Genomic DNA, 20,486 nt, shown 5'->3' with positions numbered 1-20,486 from the left:
GTTGATGTAATTGGTGTAATTTACAGAAACCTCAACACTTTGATTTACATCTATTTCACATATTGTAATTAAGTTTATAATACTATATTTGTATATTTGGCCATTTCTATCAGGTTGATGACATTGTAAACCTCCAAAGTCATTTCTGAGATTTCTGGAAGAGGGCCACATCAATATAAGGTTAGATTTACACATTCATATACACCAATCTTATTCGTTCTTAGAGATCAGATGACACTGAACATTTACACCTAACTGTTGTGTAGCTTAGTGACCAACTGATAAAAATGAAATCCACACACCTCCCTCTCCTGCAGCCAGATGCTGCACAAAGCCCGCCTCCACAAACGCAACATACTTTTAAATTACAAAATGTTGCATGAGACTAAATTACCAAAAGAGCCGTTTGGAGCACATGCTGTTTCAGAATGGGCCGATATCGTGGCGCCTGGAGGTGCTTGTTGACAGCATTCTTGAATCGCCCATCACTCGTTGACTCCAGGGAAGTGTAGAAGAGTTCGGTTTTAAGGTTAGTATGTCTAAAGTGAACTGCCGTCAATGATAAAGGGCCTTTGCAGACGACATGCTTAAGTCAGACCGCAGAGAAGCCTTGTCCTCGCTGCTGCACGGACGCAATTGCTTGTTTATTCGAACTTTATTAATCTTAAAGGCTCGCATGTTCAAATTGCACCCCATTCGTCATTGCAAGTTCTTGGGTCCTCAGCAATGCAACTGCCAAGTGTAAAGATAGAGACAGAGTTTCCTTTATAGTTAGATGTTAGTTCAATTTCGCTACAGATTGCTTTGTTGCTGACATTACTGAGTCAGTTTGCGAGACTCTTTGCAACTGTAATTAGACTCACTTTAAATGAGGTAAAGTAATAGATATGTTTTGTATATATTATTCATAGCAAGCCTGTAACTTTTGAACAGCCAGCATAGCCACCAAATTGGGATTATGCTAATGCTACATAATGTTACAGTAGCCTAATTAGCAAAATGTCTGTTACAGGGAAATGTCTACTTTAAGTTTGCTAATATTAGCAGACGTTATATGCTACTGATGAATTCAACTTTTAATTATTTTTTAAAAGCTTCAAAGTGGTGGCCCTTTCTGCTTTCAGTCCAAGAGCTTACAAGAGAAAATTTCAAATATGCCTCGAATCAAATCAAAAAGCACACAAGTATGCAAGCCAGTTCCCATTAGTGCAGTAAGGCCCAAGACATTATTGCTTCCAACACTGCAAACGAATTCCACGCATTGTAGTAGTCAGTGATAATTAGGATCTGTTGAACACCTTCAGGTTCCACTCAGCTCTTACATATTCAGTATCACTGCCTTTAGTTTTTGAATGGTCTCCGTGCAACATGAAGAAGGAGGGGGTAGGAAGTTTAATCTGTGAATGCTCTGTGATGGGACCGCAGCTGAGTGAACTGAAACAACAGATCAGATAAATTATTCATAGAAATGAATGCTGAGATGATGATGAGAATACGAGTTATAAACGTTTTATCATATGTAAGGAAGGAACACATGCTAAAGAACTGTTAGTTATAGGTGAAAAATGGGGTATTGACAGCTTATAGGGGAGGGAATCGGGGGCTGAATGGGGATAAAAAAGATCTCGTGAAATTTGAACTTTTTCTTTCCTCATCCTCTGTGAAATAACACGGGCACAAACTGCTCCATTAATGGGTCATTTTGTTTTGAGGAGCTCAACAGAGAGCAGTGAAATTGCCCTTTTAAATTTCAGCTGTGGATGCAGTGAATGTGCATGAGCACACTTTTGAAACGCACAATACGTTTGACACACCTCTCCCTTTCTTTTTGTGCCTGAAGTGTACACTCATCTACAGTGTAGCTGTATGTTAGCATTCCTCTGCTCCCTGGTTTTCTAACATGGTAATTGTGCAGAGCGAGTACCAATGTGCCAGGTCTCAGTTTAATGAATCCCACCTGTAACACATTTGCACATTCATTCCTCTCCAAGGACAAAGCCTGTTGCCAAAGCAAAGCCTGCGCTGAGTGGATGTGTGCGGTGCTGCTGAGCCCCCCAAAAATCGAAATAGCGTACCCAAGATGGCTGCTGATTTTATCAACCTCATTCAGAACCTGATGACTTGGGAGGGCTTGTGTTCGAAATTTACATTTGTGTGCATTTACGGCGCTCAACGTTGCACTCGGCAAACGGGCGAGGGAAGGAGGAGGAGAGGCCTATGGAATGTTGGAGCGGGTTGGTCCTGAAACCCTCTGGCACGTGAAAGGGATTTCACAAACATGAGTACATCAAATGATTGATTCAACAGCTAATCTCTCAGCAAACTGTGTACATACCAGTATCTTAAAAGATTATTAGACCATTCATCTAGGGCTTTTCCATGAGCTCAGTATAACGCTGAATAACTGAGAACCCTCTCTGTCGACAGGTTTTTTCATCATTCTACTCTGGCATTTAGTGATGGTTCACTTGCTTCACCTGAATCTGTCATTTAAAGTGTACAATATGTACGGCTATGCATCTGTAAAAATTGTCTAACCGTACTAGTGGGACGTCTCACCACATTCTCATTCCAACTCGTCACATATGTACGCTCAGTTGGGACTCTTACTATGAAGCCTCTCTGTGGCTGCAGTCAGTGGTTGAAGGTGTGAATCATTTTTTTGGGGGGGAAAAAGTTGTGAATTCAAACGAAAACACTTAGTGAGGTTAAGGAAAAACATCATAGTTGGCCTTAAAATAAAAATATACACTTATAATAAAGTAAGGCGTAACATTGTGAATGTAACTTTAAAAAAAGTTGTCTCTAACACCGGTCTTCTGGATGAAAGTCCTGTGTTTGTCAGCCCCTGGTGTCAGCCAATGACCAGTCAGTGCACATTAGTTATCTGTAATCTGAGATCAGTGAACACAACATGAAACAGCCCACGTCATTAGAAAGCCAGTGTGAGTGTTTTTGGTGTCGGCCTGCCCACTTTGAGGTAGACAACAGACTTTTCCTAAACTGTCATCATGAGGTTCACATGTTTGCTTTTGGGTTAAAAGTCTCGTGAACAATTTTTACAGTCATGACATGACAGACATTTAAACACATTTACCCATCAGGATGAAATTGAATCACCTTGGTGATCCACAAACTTTCCTTCAGCATGTTCATTTTTAACAACTTGACTTGTGGCTGTGTTTGTAAGGTAATGTGACACTAAATAAACCAAATGCTGCTGAAATAGATGTTTTTCCTTTCCGAACATTAGCCAGGAGCAAGTTGGGTAGTGGAATAACCTTAGGTCTTAGCTCGGTGAGAGCTTGTTGTATCACTTCTTCTCCTGCTTTTTGGTGATATGGCTGATCAGATTTTCCACCTGGAACCTCATAAAGCTTTTCATCTTCTTCCTCCCCCTCCTGCAGTCTTCTTGAGGCTTTCTATGGCCTGAAGGAGGAAGGACTTGTCCTCTTGCCACTTGATGCGATGGCTCTCAAACTGCTGCTCAGCCTTCTCCGGAGCAGCCACGAGGGTGTTGTTTCTTTGTTTTTCTCATCAAGCTGAGCCACATTGGAGGCTGTTGTTCTCCTGCTGAAAGTGGAGGCGCTCAGTCTCCAGCAGATCTTGTGCCTTGTTCAGGCCTGCTGCGACTGTGACCTTCCTTGTCTCCACTGTCTGTTTCTCAAGCTGGGCTTGATGGGAAGCCTGGAACTGTTCCAGTGTCTGCTCAGCCGTCTCCTCCTCTTTTCCGTCTTGCTCGGTTGATTCTTCAGCTCCTCCTGAACTTGAACCCTCTCAAACTTGAGAGTGCTCGCCAAAGCTCTTGAGTGAGCCTTAAACTCTGCTGTGTCTTTCAGCTGCTCCCTCAGGTAATGAATGGTCATCTCCAGGTTGCATATGACCACTGGACCAGAGTCCTTTTCAGCAGAGAGCTCCACCTTGATTGCAAATCTTTTTGATGGGCCTCTTTCTCTACCTTCATCTGGTCCAGTTGGACTTGCAGGTCTTTGGTTTTGGAGGTCTGCTGCTCGAGATCTTTCTGAGCTTTCCGCAGCATCGGGCAGATCTTTCCTACCTGGGAGTTCAGATACTTTGTATCCCTGCTGTTAGCCTGAGTTCATCCAGCTGGGCTTTCAGGGAACATATCTCCCTCCACATCTGATCTTTGTCATGGCTCCAACTGTTGTCCTCCTTCTGCTCTTGGAGCTCATCAAGGAAATTGGCCAGCAAGTCCTGTCGGATTTCCAGGAGGACTTTCCCCTCAGTTTAACTAGGGGTGAGATTCGCCTCGTCCTTCAGTTCACACCTGATTTGTTCTTCCAGTAAACTGAGGTAGAAATGAACTGGAGGTTCAACCTCCCTGGAGTTGAATTCCATGTCTTCTTGCATTTTTTCTGTTGGGTGTCACTGTTTTGTTCTTCTCTGTCCTCTTTGTTTTCTCTCTCTGTGTGTGTCTTTTCAGTTGTCACTATTAAATTTGTTTCTGAACCAAACTTGGGTCTGTGTATTTACAAATTCCCAACATTTCAACAGATTCTATGGAGTCATCATGACATCATGGATTCTATTCCATCTTTGTTACAATAGTCATGGATTCTATTAGATTATATCACTTGATTTTATTGTTACTCTTGGATACCAGTTTAATTTTGTTGTAATGATTTCTAATGATTCCTAAAATAAGTGCAGGTGACGTCACTGTAGAAAATGAAGGAGATGCTTGTTTTACTGCATCTGTCTGTCGTGAGCTTTATAAATCAGACAGACACTGTGATAACAAAGATTAAAAAGCCTGTTGGTGGGAGCAAGTTGGCCAGGCGGACACTGAATGTTGCTGCTGAGTGTTGTGCTTTTTCTGCCGTGGACGTTGTCTGTGATGGATTGTCGTCCTTGCTCTAACTTTACGGCTTTCAGATTAAGTGGTGACAAGCTCAAGATCCACACATAGAAACCTGAAGTCTTCATAGTGAAAAAACAAGATGATGTTGTCATAAAGAAAAAACGCTGGGATAAAGTGCTCCCCAGTGCCCTGCAGCCGTTTTTCTGCTAGAACAAGGCACTATATGTGGAACAGCGCCTAAAGCTAAAAATTTGCAAGTGACAAGAGTCTTGACACTATTTCAGAAAGAATAAAAGCAAAGATGAGAGAATACAAAACAAAACCTGAACATTTTTTCTTTTAGCTAGTGCTATCTAACTTTCTGATAATGCCACGTGCAATTATTTAGTATTTGTAAATCCTAGTATTGATGTTTTCTTTTACTTCTGTAAAGAATCTGAGTACTTCTTCTACGTTAAGTGACATGTAGTATATTATATGAAAACATCTGAGCCGGTGAGTCAATTGTGACTCATCGTGTAGGAGCTGTTTAATGATGACACTAAAAACCCTGATGAACCATCTACTTCTGCACTTTGATCTAATTTAGTAGCCTTTCTTGCTCATAATGTCAGTCGCTTTGCTTGTCAGAGAAACTGACTCACTCATGACGGTTGCAGCACTTTGGTGTTGTTGCTCATTTAAGCAATGTTGCTCCCGGCTGGTGGTCCCAGTAATGAGCAGCGGGGGGGCGGGTGGACCACATTGAATGGGATGCCAGAGATCTTTAGCTGCGTTCCTTCAGGGCCTTTTGCATTTAGTCACTCTGAGCTCATAATTGTGAGACAAAAGCAATTGTTCTCTTAATTGAAGCCATTCAGGGCCTCCGCGGGCTTTTCCCTCTTCCCTCAGGTGGGACTCAGGTGACCATCCAAAACTTTCAAGTGGGACTCAGGTGATCATTCAAAGACGCTAAGATAAAGGCATGTTTTCATCTTGTTCATTGTGATTGTACTGTTGTTTTATTTAGAACAAAATCCAAATCTACAAAGATGATTCAAAACATGTAGAGGTTCAAGTATGTAATTGAATAGTTATGATATATAGTTTAGTAAATCTAATCTAGTTAATTCATGTAAACGTTGTGTGTTCTTGTTCTGCTGTTAGTAAATACCCCTTTCAATATCTTATTTTCTAATGCTGTCACAACTATCCGCTGTAATGGATTTGAAAGCTGGTCGTTCTAGTCCTCAACACGTGAAGTTCTCGTCTCTGCAGAACACCAGTTCAACTTTTATTCCTCATTCTGAATAATTCACAAGCCCAAAGAGTGTTGGAGGGTGGAGGAGCCGAAGTGGACCATGTGTGTAAGAACAGTTGACACACAAAGAGAAGTCGCCCCCAAAACTTGCAAATGGAAAAAAAAAAAAAAAAAGAATCAACTGGGGCCATGGTTTGTTTTCACCTGAAGCAGTCATTTATCTTGGCCGGAGCCCAACGCTAAACCACTGTGTATGTTTCTATGGTCTCAGTGGGTTTGTGTGTGCACCACAGCCACTTAAAGTGGTGGGGGGAACTGCAGATTTCAGTCCTAATCTAGGAATTGTGAAACCGCACTATTTCCTTGCTCTTGAGAAGTGCTTGGCATCTCATTCGGCTGCTGAGGACCTGTGTACCTCAGCTCAGATGAAGCATGCAGATGAGTTTAGGATGTGTGTTTGTTTCATTTCCTCCTGGTGAACACGTGGAGGGAAAGAGGATGATAAGAACGTTGTTGCAGCTGTAGCTTGAGCTTATTATCATCTGCTGTATCAGCAACAGCAAGTGGTGGCGCTGGATGTCAATGACAGGCTTGAAAATCGTAAGCTGTTTATGCATGTCAGCCTAAAATGTATGTGGTCCGTAATACCAAAGGAAGATGTAAATGATCTAATACCATTGCTTCCAAGAATAGCTTGGATTTTAATTGATTTAATTTTGATTTAATTTTCGATTTCTTACTTTGGAGAAGCCAGCACCAGCTGCAAAAATGAAAACCAATTGAAAAAATGACTTGGCTGTTTTACAGCTCACAGTTAACTGTTTTGGTTCACTCTTTCTGCTCTCATTAGCCTTGTTTAGCTGGAAAAGCTGATTCAGCATGGTGAACAATGTAGTGCATTTTGCAGCTAGTATAATGTTTCCCTCTGGAGTTGGTGGAGAACAAAACTGAGCTAAAAGGATGGGAAACATTGAACCAAACTTTGATCCTATCGGAATTTATTTCTCAGTGTGCTGATCACGTTTTACGATTTGATTAGCAACTTGAAATACGAACTTGTTGAGAGACTTCGTGTATGACCAGATTGTTTCACAAATAGCCAGTTAACAGTCCAAAGTCATCGTGAGGGGACACGTTTCTTTTGCTCTGCACACAGACTGTTTACCTGCATTAAACAAAAGCTCAAAACGTGATTGGCCAATAGTAGTCGGACAACAATCCGAAACAAGAACACTTCCCAAACCAAAATCTTTTCCAGATGTCTCGAGACATTGAAATTAGATGTTAGTTTGTCCCCCATTACTTTATTACTTCCATGTCCTTTTCGTGGCATGCAGGCCGAAACCTGTTTGTTTCTACTGAAGTTGAATAACTTTGAACTAGAATCCCAAATGAATTATTTCATTTTTTTAGTCGGGCTTAATCATTTTCTGGGCAAACATATCAAGTAAATAATGCATTTGTTGGGGATGATTTTCTACTTGTTTTGTGGGATTCTCTCAAAATAAACTCCAGTTACTATATTAATTATAATGAAAGTACCCAGTGCAAAGATAACCTGTTTTGTGGGCAACAATAGAGCTTTGTGGCAGACATAGCCTACTGTAATATTACTTCAGTGTTTTTTTAACCCTATTTTTTTTTACAATAAAAAAATAACTGAAATAATTATTCTAAATTGTTGCCACACTTCATATTTTAATCTGATAAAAGGTTATCCTTTTGAAGTTTAACAATAATACAACAATATGATGTTTGTTTCTGTCTGTACTTCACAGATAGTGAATGCAACCATCCATCCTCTTCTCAATCTCCAAACCTAACACAATAGACTCTACAATGGTCGACTGTGTGAAGTCAGATTAGCTCAAATTTCCTCAAGAGATGTTACGCAACATCAGCAAAAACAAAGTCCTCAAAATGGGGATTTACCGCCTCCTTCCCGTCAATAGCCCCCTTGGGAGCGTCCCTGAATGAATCCCAGACTCCTACGTGTAGGTCAGCTATCTTGCTGACCTGTCGTGCCACCAGCTCCTTCAACCTGGAGTCTACACACTCGCAGTATACAGCCACATCCTGGCAATAAATCACTGGGTAGTGCGAACATCCCTGGAATTCTTGTCGAGTTGCCAAATGATTGTTTGTAAGTCCAAGCAAGGTCCAGACCTTATCAGTGTTCAACACATCTTTGTGTTATCAGTGATGAAGCTGAGATAAAGTGATCTCTTCAGACTCAACATAGATTCCTATTGGCAACATAGAACATCTAAAAGGTGCGTAGGAGGTAAGGTGGCGGTCATGCAGCCTGTATGCTGTGTGTTTCAGCGTCAAGTGTGCTAATTTATTTATTGTTTTTAAATCAACACCCGAAAACACAGGGCTTTTGGTGTTGACCACTAGTTGGAATGAATGCAAACTTCTCAGACCTTTATTTCCTCATACCGGGGATTTGAGATGGAAATGGTGAAAAAATATTATTGCAGCCAGTTCAACCGAGGAGCACTTGCTCGCTGCAATTAAGGTAAAAATTATGATTTGCCAATCTCTGCGTGCCAACGGGATTTCTCACCCGTGTCCACATCTGACGTCACACCAACGGGCCAAATCTACAGCATCGCAGAGACTATAACACATGTAGAGACTTTCAGTCCCACGCTGTGATGTAGTCTGAATCATTGAGTGTATTTTGACATGCAAATCTGGCCTCAAGCAAGCTTTCAGTTGACCCCTTCGGAGACTTGGGTGGGCTCCCGAAATACCTCCCTTAATTTGACATGACCTGATTTGGAGGATTTCAGTGTTATTACTCCTCTCGGACGTGTGGACTCACATGCGAGGCGTGAGGTTGAGGGAGGCCTTCCCGGAGCTGTTATGAGAGCTGATGTGAGACAACAGTGGACTGTGCCTGGAGCAAAAGAGAGGTGAAGGAAAGAGAGAGTATTAGAACAGAAAGGGAGGCGGATGACAGGAGTGATAGAAAGGAGCGAAAGGGGGATGGGGAAAGATGCGATGCAGGGAATGTGAATCCAACCTGTAAATGCCTGGAGCATCACAGTTGTCGAGAAGTGTCTGTACAACATCTGCTAGATCTCCTCTTGTCTCTCTTGTCTTGCTGTCTGGCGCTCCCAAGCCATCTAACTATTGTTGTGCTGGAAGTCCCTGAGTTTTGACAGCTGTGCTGGAGTGCTGTGACGGCAGTCCAGAGGGAAGGGTGTGTGTGTCTGGCTGTGTGTTGTCTGACGGTTTGTAGTGGATGTGGACACTTTGGTGTGTGGCGTCTTGGTATGCAAATATTGGTGTGTGTGTGTGTGTGTGTGTGTGTGTGTGTGTGTGTGTGTGTGTGACAGAGAGCGAGAGAGAGAGAGAGAGAGAGAGAGGGACTCTAGAGGTTAGGCCTTTAGGTTGAGAATGTGTGTGTGTGTGGCGCTAATAAAACATAATATTTTTGATTTATGCAGCACCTAGTGGACATGTAATGCAGCTCAATGTGCTTTATCAGCAGTAATTTGACAGTTAATGTGGCTACACAGACAAGAGAGTCACAACACATGACAATGAAATCTTTCAGCTCTGCGAGTGACAGTCAGGAGCAAAGAAGGGATTTTTGTCACAACTTAAGTGTTGCCTCGGGTTGACATCTTTAGGGTGTGTTGGGCACAACCAGCATGCTAATTATGCTCCCAAAGACATGCTAATGTTCCGTAGGTATAATATTTGCCATGTTAATCATGTGAGTTGAATGTGTTTGCATGCAAACGTCTGCTAATTGGCACTCAACACAACATAGCCTACTGCTGAAGCTGGGGCTGGGAATGGAAATGTATTTGATCAAAGGCGTAAATAGCCTTCTGGACGAATAACATTGGGCAAGATTCTGGTGATGAGTAGTTAAAAGAGAAGTTGTCATACCAATTAATCCAATAGTTTTCAAGATGACTCACTGTTAAAGAAATATCAGCCTCATGCTGGCACCAGAGGAAATTCTGAGACTCACCAAGGTCATGGGATGCATCTTCTGGAACCATGAATAGCTGGACAGAATGATGTCTCAGTTCATCCATTGGATGTTAAAGTTTCACCAGATAAGTGAAACATGTCAGGTGAAGACATCAGGGTTCATCCTCTCGGGATTAGAGACATCCGTGCCTAAGTTTGATTGCAAATGCATCCAATAGTTGTTGAGATATCTCACCAAAAAACAACCAAATAAACAAACAAACAAAGATGTGAACGACATGGTGAAGTTAGAGGAAAGGTCTAGGGATCATCATTAAAGTTAGTAGGATTCATCTTCTTGGAACCATGAATAGCTATAGAAACGTTCATTCAGTCCCAATTCATCCAGTGAATGTTTCGCCAGATAAGTGAAACATGTCAGGTGAAGACTAAAGTCATCCGGGTTCATCCTCAAGGGACTATAGACATTTCACCAAAAAAACAAACGCATGTCCGTATCGTGGTGAATCTAGAAGAAAAGTCAAGGGATCATCACTTAAGTCTGCTGGATTCATCCTCTTGGAACCATGAAAAGCTGTAGAAAGACCTGAGTGACCAACAGAAAGGCCAACACTGCTATCCCCACAGCCACGCTCTGCCAACGGTGAGTGCTTTACATCTCTGCAGCAGCGAACACGCTAAATAAATGTAGCTAACTATGTGTGAATAGAGTGTCTTGGTTCATATCTGTGCACATTTCATTCATGTTTGCGTGCACACACACATTTGATTCAGGCTAACTCTCCTTCTTTTTTCTTAAAAAAAAAAAAAAAAAACTCTGCAAGGATCCTATTTACTTAATGATGTTGCAGCTGGCATACATTTTGTCCTGACCGTTGTAGCCGAGGGAGGCCAGCTTGGGAATAAAGCAGGAATGTGTAGTGGGTGCGAGGCAGCTGGTGACTGAGCCCCGCTGGGTCGCAGGAAGCGAAGCCCGGCCAGCCACATGAGCCTCAGCTGATTCACACACCCAAATGCCATGCACACACACAGCCCAACCTGCTCGCTAGCACACACCTATGATCAGAGGTCCGAGACGATGGTATTTATTATAAAGCACATGGAACAGTTGTAATAGCTTGAAGCTGATTGAAATAGACATGTTGTAAATCACCTTTAAGTCTGATAGCTTATCCGCCCACCCAGCTAGCAGCTCACTCTTCTGCAAAATTAGCAATAATCACAAAGGTCAACGGAGTTCTCCCCGTTTCCTCCCAAAACCAACTGTTGGACGCAAGTTAATGTGCCTGGCTCCGGATATAAAACAAATGAGCCAATCGCAGATTACTGAGCAGAGTTCCTTCCAGCGAAGCCAGAAGTTATTATTTCTTACTGTAAATGACTCAACACCAATTAGCATCAAAATGACCAGCTGTATTACGGTAACGACATGGCAAGCACTCAGATATCAAACTTATCAGTCACACCATAAAACACTTACAAGTCCGAGGGCCACAGCGCATTTATGGCAGGCACTTTTTCCTCCTGTTTGCTCTCCAAACACGGATTCTTATCAGCTGATGAGGGGAATGAAGGAATATTTCAGCCCCGCACATACACTTCCTCATCATCAATTCTTGCTAAATACGGGGGTTACATAACTACCACGCTGGATTCAGATGAGTGTTAATTTGTACCTGTAGGAGCTGAACGGCCGTCATATAACTTAGAGTCTTTAGAACATCCTCGGGACCAGCCTGACCTGCAATGACCCTGTCAGATGAAAGGCAGGGTAAAGTCCGTGTGTTAGGGCCCTGGCACAGTGGTGCTTTTTGGGTCCTTCCCTGTTGTTTCTGGGACAGACAGAACATGTGGTGAGTTGCGCTCACATGCTCAAATCAGGAAACATTTTTCTTCAAACTCCCCCCCCTCCCCAAGTTGTCTAAGAAGCTCATAAAAACACAGGACTTCCTGCGGTCATTTAATGACATGGCACGCATTGTCATCAGCTGAGTCACATAAACACTCCCTGACATGCCATCTAAAGTACCTGTGCCTATTTTATCATCAGCACTCAATTCCTCGCGAATGACATGTTTTTATGCCCCTGACAGGAAAATTGAAAATGTAAGTATACAGCCAAGGAGGAACATTACGATATCTGGGGTCTGTGTTATTAAAGAGACAACACACATGCACTTGAAGAAACATATGTCCTGTATACATTTCCAATTTTATGTGGGAAATTTGTTGAATGAGATACAAGTAGGCTAGTCAGCAGTTTGAATGACCAAGTGTATCACTCATACTATAGATTCCCCTGTGTCATCTGTTCTTTGACGCCCTCAACTGGTCACAAGCAAAACTTCCCTGCTCTGCAAACCCCAACTTCCTGCAGCTTTTACTGGCATTCATGCTGAAATAGACGACATATAAATCATTTTTTTGTGTGTGTGCGTGTGTGTTCATTTTAAATTAAACAAAGACAAAATGAACAACAATTTCAGCACAAGCACAAGGGGTACTGCAAGAAACATTTTAACAAGAGCATGAAATTAGACCAGAACATGTGAGTCACAAACTACAAATTACCGGGGATTTAACCAGCTGAAAGATATTTCCCTATAAAAGCATAAAGGTCAACTTGTTGTTTTCTGATAGTCTGCCTCTTGTTGAGGAATGTTTACAGTAATTGCTGGTTCATAATTGGTGGAAATGGTATGCTATGTTATGTTACCTAAAGCAATAAAATGCTGTACTTTGGGAGGAACAGAAAGCTGGTGTATTAAGAGTTAACTTGTACATGAGTGCAATTAAAACATGAGGAAACATTAAAGTGCAGCATTAGAGAGACTTAGAGACACCTCAGCTGTGTTCACACCAGTAAGTATCTGGTTATTAATAGTTGCTTAGATACCCACATCCTCTCTCCCCGCTTCTTTGTCAGAGCCTCCTGTGATTTAGGGCACTATATAAACCCTACTGGGCCAGCCCTCCAGTCCCTTTCTGGTTGCTGTTATTGTTGCGGAGCACAGGCCACGGTGTTTGGCTCCTCCAGCTGAGAAGAGAGCACCTACTGGGCTTTTCCCATGATGATGAGAGCCGCTCTGCTCGGCCCAGTCAGCAGGCAGTGGATAAGGGCCCCGAGCTGCTCCCACCTCCACTCTCCCCTTCCCCGAGGCCCCATGAGCCTCCCCCTCCCTCCCGCCCTTCCTCCTCCTCCTTTAAGTCCCCCCAAGTCATGATCTGGCCCGTAAATTAGTAGCGGGAGAAAAATAGGTTCTGTAAGATGAAACTGGGTTTCTGTGTGTATCAGCACACGACTCAGGGGAGACAAGAGAGAAGAAGCAGGCAGTAAATCCATTGGAGTCCACTGATAGCGCCTGTTTGCACAGCCACTGCCGCTTCCTTTGATCAAATGGCTGGGGGAGCGGGGGGTCGTGTGGCGCTGCCGAAGGTCAGCTATATATTACACTCCTAAAAGTGATTACTGAAATTCTTAAGTGAAACCATTCTGCTGCCAGGGTGTGCTCTAATCCCCTGCAGCGTTGTCTGGGCTGGGGCCGGGGCCTCTCTGTGGATCTGTGCGCCCAGCACTCCTTTTCCCCTTCCCCACTTGTGTTTTCTATCATCAGAGCAGGCCTAAAAAGAGCCCCTACATGGAAACATGGCCTATCCAGTTGCAATATCAACTGCTGGGGCTCGGAGGAAAGAGAAAGAGGAGAGGGGAAAGGTAGTGTCAGGAAACAGAAATATGTGCACACTTCAAAGGCCGGGGCAGCAAATTAAGGGTTAGGCATTGGACACGACAGTAAGTGGCCTTTACATCAGAAACAGGGTAAACAATGTCTGGATTGTGTTTCGCTTCTTTCCCTCTGTGTTGTTGCATAGAGACCCCCCGGCTCTCCATCTGCACACTGGCTGTGCTGTAGGTAGTGCACTAAAACATCTCCATGTAGTTTTTTTTTTTTTTCCTTCCTACGTCGAGCAAATAATTTTCATCAATTGAGCCATGATGAAACGCTCCGTATCTGTGCCACCGACGTGTGTGAACGAGTGGAAAATCTGACATCAATTTTGCAAGGATGAATGTTTATAAGAGTATGTAATATAATAAAGCCTCTGCAAAAAAAAAATCCCACAATTTATGACTGGTAGCTAATCCTTGCCACAATGTTTCACCGTATCAAATCAATTACGAGCGCTTACAAATCAGAAGTGCTGCTTTTAAGCGTGATACAAGCAAGCGTGTGTGTGTGTGTGTGAATGCATGGTTTCTGCTGAAGCGGCATCACAGTTAACATTGAGCCAGCCAAGATGATCTAAACAAGAATTATGTGAAGTCATGCTCTATGAAACTTTATACACATTTGCTGATCATTACCTAAGATTGCTTTGTGTTAACTTTGGCAGGCCCGCTCCTGGCTCTCGGATTGAAAAAAAGGGGATGATGTATTTCCTCTTATTTATTATTTGCGCTGGGCTACTGAGAGGGAAAGGGAGGGGAGGGGGAAGAAAGAAAGAGAGAGTGTGAGTGGTATGCCTGCAACTGGTGAATCGATGCCAGGAATAACAGAGAGAAACTTGCTCCTTTAGCCTCATTAGTGTGTAGAAAACAGATCCCGGGAGACACAACAGAGTGTAAACACATTTAAAACTCTTTACACTGCAGGATGCTACATGCCAACTTCTCCCCTATCTCTGCCCTTTTTTTCTTTTTTTCCCCTTCAAATGAGAGCGTAAACGGCACAGAGTGCTGCAAGTGTGTAGGCTTCAAAAGAGTTGCAACCCCATGTTGCACGTCTCATAAATTCTCGAGAGGGAATTCAAAGAGAAATTTATCGAGCATGGCATTCACACATGTTGACAGTAAAGAGGGCCAACTGCACACCGGGTCTTGGGAATTTGTAGGAGCACATGGCCCCTTCTTTTGCTTTGAAATACCCCTCTTGACCCTTTGTCTGCTTATGCAATGTATTTGCCCTTTCCATGATGAAAAAAGATGGGGAAATTTATATGAGACACAAAAGCCGATAGCAGCGTCCTATAAATAAGAGATGTCCGATGTGCTGTTGTAAACGTGGAGAGATTTACCTCTTGATTTCCCTTGACCAAGGGCCGGAGATACAGTACTTCATGGACGCTTCTTAAACCATTACCCTCTGAAGCAGGTGCACAGTTATCCCAAAGAAGGCGATGTGCTCTAACATCATCGTTTCCCAACAATTTATTTATAATATGAACACGTCCCTGCCATCTGTTTCCACCCAGCGCAGCCTTTTCTTCAGTTGTTTGTACAGTAAGGGAGGTGTTTATGATCTTTGGATGTTGCCAATTTCACTAGAGAGAGGACCTCAGAGCACCTATGGGACTCAGAATACAGGACCACGCTTTTGGCTCCGTTTCCTATTGACACAGCTGCTATCATGATGGAATGATCCCTTTCCAGGGGTGGTGAACATGTCCGCGCACACTTACCTACACGCACACAAAACAGCACATGGAGACGCACATAACATGTTTGTCTTTTCCTATTAAATGTCATTAAGTGCTGCTCAGACACAGCTTGATGTTGACTTTGGTGGATTAAGGGCGCTCCTGCCCTTTGTTGTTGCCTGACTTATGGCGGTTCATTCAGAGGCTGCCTCACAGGACGCTACAAAGTGTACGCTTGCTCACTATCGGCCACGGTCACCAGAAACAGGTCTCATTCTACTGTGTAGGAGGAAGGGATTTTTAGAAAAGAAAAAAGATGATGTTTTCCTTTTATTTAGACAACTCGACTTTTCTAGTTGTTTTAATGATGTGCAGAGTCATCTGGATACTGTACAGCTCCTTGGCAGAGCTGCGTAGGTCCTGAGTGATGGAGAAAAGCTGAGAACGGAGAGTGAGAAAGTAAATAAAAAAATCTGTATGATAATAAATTGCATCACTGGTAATTCTATCCAGTGGCGCAGAACCCCCTTTATGTACAGGATTGGGGGGGGGGGGGTGCCCGGAGGGAGATCTGCTGATAACATGGGAATTGATGTAGGCCATTAAAGGAGCGTGTGTGCCGGGCTGGAGGGGGTGCGTTCCATTTGGCCCCCGCAACAGCACTGTATATCAGCATGTTGTCACCTGCGCTGATGTCACAGCAGGTCCTTCGGCTAAGTAAACACTCTCTCTGTCTTGGGTGGGTGACCCGCGCAGGCTCACTCACTACCCACTAATGTGCTACTCGTGCCGAGCGCCGCGTTGTTTTGGGTTCACGGCCTCTCCGAATGTAATCCATAACCAATTAGGCATTGTGCGTGTGTAACTATAGAGACCCTTTAAACAAAACAAAATGATGTGGTTAGAGCATGTGGACTGAGGGGGGAAACAAAGATGCCTTCAGGATCAAACATTGCTCTAATAGTCTTCTTTTTATTGACTCAATGGGGAAGTTATGAAGTTCCACGACAACATCAAAACAAACACACACACAAAGGAAAAGCACGTTTTGTTGAGACAATCGGGACATTGTAGGGAGCTCATGGCCTGGCTTTCTCTACCTCATTGTGGTATTTTGCACTCTATAGCGACTCTCACTGGGACACTTGAGTGCACTTGTTCATTTCATACACTTGGGTTAAGGCAATGTGTCCCCCGATGCTCCCACCTCTCCCTGTGAACAGGGTCACTCCCGTTTATCTTTTCATGATCTCGTTGTTGCCACCGCCCTCTCCCCCCCTCTGTTGGGAACGTTGTGTTGAATCTCCGATGTGAAAGCAGCAGCTGGCTCGTCATTACAGAATCAGTTCTTTGGAGTTGAGTTCGTTTGATCACAGGGCAAAGTGATTTCACAGCACCAGCTAGGTTTAATTCATGGTCAATCCAGGGTTTCACGAACATCTGCCGTCATAATTTACAACTTTGAATATTAAAGAGTCTATGAAGAACACAGTCAAGGCTGAAAGCTGCCAAATGCAGGAAGGAAAGCCTTCAATAAATCACTTAGTTTGAATTGCACACATTAATAAATGTATAATAACACAGCCCCATCTAGAGCACGAGTAGATCTAACTATAACAACATTAATGTATTCCATTAAATTAATGTGTTGTTAATGCTTCAATGTGTTCTTACAGCTTTATGCATTCCGTTGGGGAAATGATTACATGGACAATATCAGCCTCACTCTTTCAGCGACAACCCTGGTGGTGTGAAACGGACTTGGAGCAAATAAGAAAATAGAATGAATATAAAAACATAGTGCAAGGCAGGAGGATTATCTTATAATCACCCACAGCATACACATCAAAGTTTGATATATTACTATTAATTTAAGAATTCAAACTGTTGGTCTATGCCAGCTGTCCTTTCTGCTTTTGGCAGTTTAAACAGTTTCTTTTAGCTAAAAAAAAAAGCCAATATTAAGACTTTTTGTCGTGCGAATACATCACAGACAACAAGGCTTTATTTATGGACTCAGTGCTTTAACCTTGAAATGAGCTTCATTCATTGTCAAATGACTCTCTTATGCGAGCAAATGGAGGCAACTTGGTCCCTGACATCATAACGAACACTTGAACATTTTAAAGGGTGGTACTTATAATAGTTGTAAGCATTTAATTCATGGGTTTCATCATTATGGTACAAAATACAACCAGCAACTGTGTACCCACCCAATACCACCTAATACAATGGCCAAACATGCAACTGTTACAAATGTTTTAATTATGAGAATGAAGTCAGACAGTAAAAAGCTTAATTTTGTCATATATTGATTTATTGACATTATTATTTTGCTTTATTTCATTTAAAATGCTGTGAAAACTGTATTTATACAGCATGTAATGTACAAAGGGCAATTCAATGTGCAAGGTGTAAGAGAGCTGTAAAAACTGTAACACAGAATCCCAAATTCAGGTGTGTGTCATTATGTAGAAATTCAAGATCATGGAAAAACTATCGGTAAGATTCAAGATTCTATATGGTAGTACAGGGAGTGAAATCTGAAAATCATTTTAAAATCACAGTTATGTGGCATGCTGTGCTAAAAAGGCTCTTATTCTGTGGAGAAGCTCTTTCTTGACGCTGTCCGGCACCAAGGCTGCAAGAGACAGAGAGAATCTATGACTTATTCTTTCACACAGATAAAGTCATGCTGCAAAAACGTGTGTCTTTGATCAAACCCACATCAGTTACTGGAAACATAACAACTCATGACTGCTCCACCTCCTGCTGAGGCAACTATTGGTGAAGTAACTGCATGCAAAATGGTTGCCGTCCTTGAAGGAAATTATTTAGCAATGTATATTTTACATGCATTTCACAATGTTGCCTTTTAGGGGGATGACTTTCATATTATCAGTGTTCGTGGAAGGAGAAATGAGAACAGCACAGATATAAAAGCTGCACAAAATCAAATTAGAGACAGATTTATACTTTGTGTGTGTTTTTAAAGCATTCAACTCTTCCAAATATTCAAGTGAAGATACCTCTTCCTTTCGGAGTGATCTCGACAACCAGGTCCTCCACAGTGACATGCTCCAAGCCTTTTTCTTTGATTACTTCTGCAAGTCCAAACAGTTAATGACACGTTCATTAAAAATGACTCAAAGCCACTTGTCCACGGCAAAACACTTGCACTTAAGTTCCAACAGTCAAATGTGCATGTACTTTATTATGTCATAAATTGTGTCCATTCTTAAAGCTGCGGAAGTTTTATTGCAGTGTAACATATCTTATATCCTGCTTTCTGAGTATTTTCTACTAACTTTGACTGCAGTTTTTTAATCTCATTTTAACATACTTTGCTTTGCCTTTTTCTTTTTAACTAATTTTGACATACTATATTATATTTTTACAGTACTATATTCTGAATTTTTTCGACATAAGAAAGACTTAACCTAACCCAAAAAATAAATACATTTAAACTCTTTCATAACACTTCAAAGTTATGTTAGCAAAAAACATGGGTCTTTAAAGTGGGTGTATAAGATTCAGAAGAGAGTATGTAGAAATAGCCTCTTTCACTTCTTTTACCATTAGTTAATGACCACCACTGCTATATGTTTTAACAACAGTCGTCACTTATACCTTTGCAGTGAGCTTTCATCTGGTCCTTCCATCCGCACTCAGTGAGCTTAGCACTCAGTAACTCCTTCAGTCTGTCAATAGCAAACACATGGAGATGAAGGCCGATTAGGTTACAGCTGACAACTTCCTCATCTTGATTACAACATTGGTGATTGGCCCCGATGTGCAATTCTCTCTGTCGCATTGACATTATTACTGCAAACTGTTCAGATTATACAGAACGATGCCTCACTGCATGCCAGAAAATGAATATGTGATGGAGCAGCCGTCGCCCTTGAAGCTTGAGGAGTCACTTCAATTCACAATTCATAACGTATGCTGAACATATAACATTAACTCATATGCTTAAAATATCAAGCCAGACATAACATTGACATATAAAACGTTGACATTGACAAGTGACAGAGCAGAAATTAATTTATACTTGGTGCACACACACACACACACACACACACACACACACACACACACACACACACACACACACACACACCTTAACTACTTGTTAAACCAAGCCCTACTAGTTTTCTCTCACCTCTCTCGTTCCCCCATCTCTGTCAGCTTCTGGTTAACTGTTGCCTTCATCCTGGACTCTTTGCTCATAGTCTCTAACCTGCCGTTTCAGGGACAAAAGCAAATAAAACAGCATGTTAATGGTAACGTAGCTTTTACCCTCAGCGTAACGTCACTGCCGTAAACAACGTTAACGCCGAGCAGTTAACGTTAGCTGACGTTTTACATTAATTAATTAGCGGTTCGAAGCTTCCGTTATGAATATTTACTTACACGGTAGAGATTGAGTCTCTCTCTTCAGTTTTTTTTACCACAACCTTGCCGGACTTTGTGGCGTAACGTCACATGGAAAAAAAAGTTAGCATGAAATAACGTTAAATTGCGCTGAAAACGCGGCGGACAGACTCAAAAACCGATAGTATGAGTATGAGCTAAACCAGGCGTTTAATTCACGTTTTAAGGCAATTTAGCTTTAAAGATGTATTTAATGTGTAGCTCAGCCAAACACAAAGCAGTATTTTGATCATCAGGTATAGAGTCCGGTCAGAAACACTGATTTGTGCAAAGGTTCCTACCTCTTCATGAAATGCAATACTCTGTTACACCACACGGCGGCAGTGTTGGTTAATACATTAACTGAAAGTCAGTTCTGTAGCAGACTTTGACCTCTCACCTCCCTTTAGGGGATATTGGACTCAGAACTACTTCACATGAACACACTGGCTGAATTTATTTTGGTATTTATATTTTCATTCAAGGTATAACTAACGACTTGCCCAGTGTGTTTATTTCATACTGAATTTTTAATTTATTCCTTCTTCTTTCAGTTAAAAAGAAGTTGATTAGTAGTTGTTTTAATAATAGTATAACATGTCATTAAGTCATACATTTATTTAGTATGTCGAAATA

General features: G+C 42.1%; 1 protein-coding gene across 1 annotated transcript; it reads right to left on the bottom strand.

Moving 5' to 3' along the window:
- Positions 1–17,908: 17,908 nt before the first annotated feature.
- Positions 17,909–20,108, bottom strand: eny2 (ENY2 transcription and export complex 2 subunit). The gene is made up of 5 exons (XM_084027951.1): positions 19,851–20,108; positions 19,600–19,677; positions 19,065–19,135; positions 18,464–18,538; positions 17,909–18,075 (listed from the first exon to the last, which is right to left on the bottom strand). The coding sequence occupies exons 2-5, from the start codon at positions 19,665–19,667 to the stop codon at positions 18,002–18,004; spliced, it is 288 nt and encodes a 95-aa protein (XP_083884077.1). The 5' UTR covers positions 19,668–19,677; positions 19,851–20,108; the 3' UTR covers positions 17,909–18,001.
- Between the last annotated feature and the right edge of the window lie 378 nt (positions 20,109–20,486).

This window comes from Eutrigla gurnardus, assembly GCF_963514095.1.
Source record: "Eutrigla gurnardus genome assembly, chromosome: 14".
Taxonomy (NCBI): domain Eukaryota; kingdom Metazoa; phylum Chordata; class Actinopteri; order Perciformes; family Triglidae; genus Eutrigla; species Eutrigla gurnardus.
The sequence above is the reverse complement of the archived record's forward strand: the minus strand, read 5'-3'. Positions and strand labels throughout refer to the sequence as shown.

What these genes read in the sequence shown, in the direction of transcription:
- eny2 (XM_084027951.1), bottom strand. Translation starts at nt 19,667, where the DNA reads ATGAGCAAAGAGTCCAGGATGAAGGCAACAGTTAACCAGAAGCTGACA. An exon ending in GAGATGGGGGAACGAGAGAG is followed by an intron (nt 19,136 to 19,599) that starts GTGAGAGAAAAC and finishes TGCTATTGACAG; the next exon opens with ACTGAAGGAGTTACTGAGTG. An exon ending in GATCACTCCGAAAGGAAGAG is followed by an intron (nt 18,076 to 18,463) that starts GTATCTTCACTT and finishes TGTCTCTTGCAG; the next exon opens with CCTTGGTGCCGGACAGCGTC.